This window comes from Lutjanus erythropterus, chromosome 7, assembly GCF_056507025.1.
Source record: "Lutjanus erythropterus isolate fLutEry1 chromosome 7, fLutEry1.hap2, whole genome shotgun sequence".
In the NCBI taxonomy this organism is placed as follows: Eukaryota; Metazoa; Chordata; class Actinopteri; order Lutjaniformes; family Lutjanidae; genus Lutjanus; species Lutjanus erythropterus.
In genome coordinates this window covers 42,714,674-42,722,644 of record NC_139323.1, presented here as the reverse complement: position 1 = coordinate 42,722,644, position 7,971 = coordinate 42,714,674, and the positions used below count along the sequence as shown (strand labels likewise).

The following is a 7,971-nucleotide window of genomic DNA, read 5'->3' as shown; positions in this document are numbered from 1 at the left end:
AACAAATTGTGCACATCCCTAGCCGCTGAAGCTCATTTTAACCACTACAGCTATGATGCCTGTGTGTTTTGGTGCCAGGATGTAGTCACATGACCATCAAGTCTGTCTCGTTCTGTCTCTTTCAGGCAAGATAACGTTACAAGGTGGCGGCCATGTTGGTGTTATACTGTGCGAGACGGGAGCTGTAGTTCCCTGAGTGGTTTCACACAAAACTAAACCATGACAAACTCAGACTTTCTTGACTTATAAAATTATATTTTAAACTGAAAACAATCATATGTATGATTAATCACACAATTCAAGATTACACACTGGAAAGGGGCGGGACTTCACCTCTCTATTGGTTATTGAATCTGTTATGAATAAGTTGATGTTTCCCTGACATCTTGTCTCAAACAGGACAGATAAACTGGTTCAGATTTAACTCTGTGTTGTTTTGTGGTTTTATGTTTTTCTTCCAGAGGAGCAACGTCCATTGTGTATCGCTGTGAGGAGAAACAGACTCAGAAACCCTACGCTCTCAAAGTCCTCAAGAAAACGGTAGAGTTCTGTCACACTGCGCTGAAGAACCACAAAGAACTGGGAGAATAATTAGAACTGTCTTTGTCAAAAATGACTTTAATCCGTGATCTGTTTTCAGTGACACAGCCTCCAGGGAATGTTTAGCCTAGCTTAGCACAAAGACTGGCAGCAGGAGGAAACTGTTAGCCTAGCTTAGCACAAAGACTGGCAGCAGGAGGAAACTGTTAGCCTAGCTTAGCACAAAGACTGGCAGCAGGAGGAAACTGTTAGCCTAGTTTAGCACAAAGACTGGCAACAGGAGGAAACTGTTAGCCTAGCTTAGCACAAAGACTGGCAGCAGGGGAAACTGTTAGCCTAGCTTAGCACAAAGACTGGCAGCAGGAGGAAATTGTTAGCTTATCTCTAAAAATGACAAGCTGCTTTGCATGTTGGAGACATGGATGCATTATTATGAACAGGATGCAGGATGCAGAGATGGCACCTATACATCAAACAACTTTTCTAGCTTCCTTGGTTTACTTCCTGCTGATACATCCCACTGAATAAGTGCAGTCTTGTTTCTCCCTCGGCCCACAGACTTTACATTGTGATGACGTCAAGAGTTCCAGTTGAATGCAGCACATGCTGTTAGCTAACAGCTAACATGATCACCAGTCAGTTAGGTTTGGTCTACAGGCTAACTCTAAATTAACTTGACTTAGCTGCCTCTAAGTTAAAAGGATACCAGATATTTTTCTTTCCCAGGACAGCGGCGTCATAACCCCACCTCTATTCTAACTCTGATTGGCTAGTACTTGTTGCCTTTGTTTGTTTGGGCCATTTGGGTTGGTTAGAATACCAAGCCAATACCAACCCTGAAACATTCACTGATGTTTAAAACGATGGTCTCGGTGAAGCTGGGCTAGCTTTTTCATTCTGTTCCAGGCTGTGCTAAGCTAGGCTAACCATATCCTGGACCTACAGTATGTCTGTACTGCACACAGACAGATCTATAGCTGTGTTCTCATCTCAAAGAAACGCTTTGATGTGTCTCTTCATTCAGGTTGAACGTTTGTCTTGTTTCTTCTGTCGCAGATCGACAAGAAAATTGTCCGCACTGAAATCGGCGTCCTGCTGCGTCTGTCGCACCCAAACATCGTAAGTATGTTTCATACTGCCTTGCAGTTTTTGTCCAATCACCGCAACTTTTCTGCAAATTTCATCATTTTAGCTTCCTGTTAATTCCACCAATCATAGAAGCTCCTCACACAAACGTCACACACGTCAGTCTCAATGAATCGACCCAAAGTTTAACCAGTTATCATTTGTTTGTATTTTTATTTCTTTATTTTGTCACAATGTTTGTCTTTGTTATTAACCCTCTATGGTACACATTATGATGCCAGTGAGGGAAATGTGTTTTTATGTCTCAAAATAGACTAAATAAACATAATCTAAAGAAATTTTATTTTTATTTTTATTTTTGGAAGTTTTTGGGGTTCGTTGCCTGTAGGCAACATTGTACCATAATGGTGCATAAGTGAAAAAGAACGTTCCTTTTCCAATTTAAACATTGTTTGTTTTATAAACATATGCAAAAATATTCAATAACATCAAGAAGTCACAATTCATTTAAAATTTTAAATTAAAAAGAATTATGAAAAGAATTTATATATATATGTATGTATGTATGTATGTATGTATGTATGTATGGTCATATGTATGTATGTATGGTCATATGTATGTATGCATGGTCATATGTATATATGTATTCTCATATGTATGTATGTATGTATGTATGTATGTATGTATGTATGTATGGTCGTATGTATGTATGTATATATGCTCATATGTATGTATGCTCATATGTATGTATGTATGTATGTATGCATGTATGCTCATATGTATGTATGTATGTATGTATGTATGTATGTATGTATGTATGTATGTATGTATGGTCATAAGTATGTATGTATGTATGTATGTATGTATGTATGTATGTATATATGTATGGTCATATGTATGTATGTATGCATGGTCATATGTATGTATGGTCATATGTATGTATGTATGTATGTATGGTCATATGTATGTATGTTTGTATGTATGTATGTATGTATGGTCATATGTATGGCCATATGTATGAATGTATGGTCATATGTATGTATGCTCATATGTATGTATGTATGTATGGTCATATGTATGGCCATATGTATGTATGTATACTCATATGTATGTATGTATGCATGGTCATATGTATGTATGTATGCATGGTCATATGTATGTATGGTCATATGTATGTAGGGTCATATGTATGTATGTATGTATGTATGGTCATATGTATGTATATATGGTCATACGTATATATGTATGTATTTATACTCATATGTATGTATGTATGCATGGTCATATGTATGTATGTATGTATGTATGGTCATATGTATGTATGGTCATGTATGTATGTATGTATGCATGGTCATATGTATGTATGTATGTATGTATGGTCATATGTATGTATATATGGTCATAAGTATATATGTATGTATTTATACTCATATGTATGTATGTATGCATGGTCATATGTATGTATGTATGTATGTATGGTCATATGTATGTATGGTCATGTATGTATGTATGTATGTATGCATGTATGCTCATATGTATGTAAGTATGTATGTATGTATGTATGTATGTATGTATGTATGTATGCATGGTCATATGTATGACCATATGTATGTATGTATGTGTGTATGTATGTATGGTTATATGAATGTATGCATGGTCATATGTATGTATGGTCATATGTATGTATGTATGTATGTATGTATGTATGTATGTATGGTCATAAGTATGTATGTATGTATGTATGTATGTATGTATGTATGTATGTATGTATGTATGTATATATGTATGGTCATATGTATGTATGTATGCATGGTCATATGTATGTATGGTCATATGTATGTATGTATGTATGTATGTATGGTCATATGTATGTATGTTTGTATGTATGTATGTATGTATGGTCATATGTATGGCCATATGTATGAATGTATACTCATATGTATGTATGTATGCATGGTCATATGTATGTATGTATGCATGGTCATATGTATGTATGTATGTATGTATGTATGTATGTATGTATGGTCGTATGTATGTATGTATATATGCTCATATGTATGTATGCTCATATGTATGTATGTATGTATGTATGCATGTATGCTCATATGTATGTATGTATGTATGTATGTATGTATGTATGTATGTATGTATGTATGTATGGTCATAAGTATGTATGTATGTATGTATGTATGTATGTATGTATGTATGTATGTATATATGTATGGTCATATGTATGTATGTATGCATGGTCATATGTATGTATGGTCATATGTATGTATGTATGTATGTATGGTCATATGTATGTATGTTTGTATGTATGTATGTATGTATGGTCATATGTATGGCCATATGTATGAATGTATGGTCATATGTATTTATGCTCATATGTATGTATGTATGTATGGTCATATGTATGGCCATATGTATGTATGTATACTCATATGTATGTATGTATGCATGGTCATATGTATGTATGTATGCATGGTCATATGTATGTATGGTCATATGTATGTAGGGTCATATGTATGTATGTATGTATGTATGGTCATATGTATGTATATATGGTCATACGTATATATGTATGTATTTATACTCATATGTATGTATGTATGCATGGTCATATGTATGTATGTATGTATGTATGGTCATATGTATGTATGGTCATGTATGTATGTATGTATGCATGGTCATATGTATGTATGTATGTATGTATGTATGTATGTATGTATGTATGTATGGTCATAAGTATGTATGTATGTATGTATGTATGTATGTATGTATGTATGTATATATGTATGGTCATATGTATGTATGTATGCATGGTCATATGTATGTATGGTCATATGTATGTATGTATGTATGTATGGTCATATGTATGTATGTTTGTATGTATGTATGTATGTATGGTCATATGTATGGCCATATGTATGAATGTATGGTCATATGTATGTATGTATACTCATATGTATGTATGTATGCATGGTCATATGTATGTATGTATGCATGGTCATATGTATGTATGGTCATATGTATGTAGGGTCATATGTATGTATGTATGTATGTATGGTCATATGTATGTATATATGGTCATACGTATATATGTATGTATTTATACTCATATGTATGTATGTATGCATGGTCATATGTATGTATGTATGTATGTATGGTCATATGTATGTATGGTCATGTATGTATGTATGTATGCATGGTCATATGTATGTATGTATGTATGTATGGTCATATGTATGTATATATGGTCATAAGTATATATGTATGTATTTATACTCATATGTATGTATGTATGCATGGTCATATGTATGTATGTATGTATGTATGGTCATATGTATGTATGGTCATGTATGTATGTATGTATGTATGCATGCATGTATGCTCATATGTATGTATGTATGTATGTATGTATGTATTTATGTATGTATGTATGGATGGTCATATGTATGACCATATGTATGTATGTATGTGTGTATGTATGTATGGTTATATGAATGTATGCATGGTCATATGTATGTATGGTCATATGTATGTATGTATGTATGTATGTATGTATGTATGTATGTATGTATGTATGGTCATAAGTATGTATGTATGTATGTATGTATGTATGTATGTATGTATATATGTATGGTCATATGTATGTATGTATGCATGGTCATATGTATGTATGGTCATATGTATGTATGTATGTATGTATGGTCATATGTATGTATGTTTGTATCTATGTATGTATGTATGGTCATATGTATGGCCATATGTATGAATGTATACTCATATGTATGTATGTATGCATGGTCATATGTATGTATGTATGCATGGTCATATGTATGTATGTATGTATGTATGTATGTATGTGTGTATGTATGTATATATGTATGGTCATATGTATGTATGTATGCATGGTCATATGTATGTATGGTCATATGTATGTATGTATGTATGGTCATATGTATGTATGTTTGTATGTATGTATGTATGTATGGTCATATGTATGGCCATATGTATGAATGTATGGTCATATGTATGTATGCTCATATGTATGTATGTATGTATGGTCATATGTATGGCCATATGTATGTATGTATACTCATATGTATGTATGTATGCATGGTCATATGTATGTATGTATGCATGGTCATATGTATGTATGGTCATATGTATGTATATATGCTCATATGCATGTATGCTCATATGTATGTATGTATGTATGTATGCATGTATGCTCATATGTATGTATGTATGTATGTATGTATGGTCATATGTATGTATATATGCTCATATGCATGTATGCTCATATGTATGTATGTATGTATGTATGCATGTATGCTCATATGTATGTATGTATGTATGTATGTATGTATGTATGTATGGTCATAAGTATGTATGTATGTATGTATGTATGTATGTATGTATGTATGTATATATGTATGGTCATATGTATGTATGTATGCATGGTCATATGTATGTATGGTCATATGTATGTATGTATGTATGTATGGTCATATGTATGTATGTTTGTATGTATGTATGTATGTATGGTCATATGTATGGCCATATGTACGAATGTATGGTCATATGTATGTATGCTCATATGTATGTATGTATGTATGGTCATATGTATGGCCATATGTATGTATGTATACTCATATGTATGTATGTATGCATGGTCATATGTATGTATGTATGCATGGTCATATGTATGTATGGTCATATGTATGTAGGGTCATATGTATGTATGTATGTATGTATGGTCATATGTATGTATATATGGTCATAAGTATATATGTATGTATTTATACTCATATGTATGTATGTATGCATGGTCATATGTATGTATGTATGTATGTATGTATGTATGGTCATATGTCTGTATGGTCATGTATGTATGTATGTATGCATGGTCATATGTATGTATGTATGTATGTATGGTCATATGTATGTATATATGGTCATAAGTATATATGTATGTATTTATACTCATATGTATGTATGTATGCATGGTCATATGTATGTATGTATGTATGTATGGTCATATGTATGTATGGTCATGTATGTATGTATGTATGTATGCATGTATGCTCATATGTATGTATGTATGTATGTATGTATGTATGTATGTATGTATGTATGCATGGTCATATGTATGACCATATGTATGTATGTATGTGTGTATGTATGTATGGTTATATGAATGTATGCATGGTCATATGTATGTATGGTCATATGTATGTATGTATGTATGTATGTATGGTCATAAGTATGTATGTATGTATGTATGTATGTATGTATGTATGTATATATGTATGGTCATATGTATGTATGTATGTATGCATGGTCATATGTATGTATGGTCATATGTATGTATGTATGTATGTATGGTCATATGTATGTATGTTTGTATGTATGTATGTATGTATGGTCATATGTCTGGCCATATGTAAGAATGTATGCTCATATGTATGTATGCTCATATGTATGTATGTATGTATGTATGGTCATATGTATGGCCATATGTATGTATGTATACTCATATGTATGTATGTATGCATGGTCATATGTATGTATGTATGCATGGTCATATGTATGTATATATTGTCATAAGTATATATGTATGTATTTATACTCATATGTATGTATGTATGCATGGTCATATGTATGTATGTATGTATGTATGGTCATATGTATGTATGGTCATGTATGTATGTATGTATGCATGGTCATATGTATGTATGTATGTATGTATGTATGGTCATATGTATGTATGGTCATGTATGTATGTATGTATGTATGCATGTATGCTCATATGTATGTATGTTTGTATGTATGTATGTATGTATGTATGCATGGTCATATGTATGACCATATGTATGTTTGTATGTGTGTATGTATGTATGGTTATATGAATGTATGCATGGTCATATGTTTGTATGGTCATATGTATGTATGTATGTATGTATGTATGTATGTATGTATGGTCATAAGTATGTATGTATGTATGTATGTATGTATATATGTATGGTCATATGTATGTATGTATGCATGGTCATATGTATGTATGGTCATATGTATGTATGTATGTATGTATGGTCATATGTATGTATGTTTGTATGTATGTATGTATGTATGGTCATATGTATGGCCATATGTATGAATGTATGCTCATATGTATGTATGCTCATATGTATGTATGTATGTATGGTCATATGTATGGCCATATGTATGTATGTATACTCATATGTATGTATGTATGCATGGTCATATGTATGTATATATGGTCATAAGTATATATGTATGTATTTATACTCATATGTATGTATGTATGCATGGTCATAT

At 32.3% G+C, this 7,971-nt stretch overlaps 1 protein-coding gene across 1 annotated transcript in view; it reads left to right on the top strand.

The window, feature by feature from the left end:
• The window catches only part of LOC146324499 (calcium/calmodulin-dependent protein kinase type IV-like), a 36,970-nt gene that overhangs the window by 5,460 nt on the left and 23,539 nt on the right, over positions 1-7,971 (top strand). The window contains exons 2-3 of the mRNA XM_084723860.1: positions 462-540; positions 1,597-1,659. Of these exons, the coding sequence (XP_084579986.1) occupies positions 462-540; positions 1,597-1,659 (142 nt within the window). The remainder of the gene's footprint in view (positions 1-461; positions 541-1,596; positions 1,660-7,971) is intronic.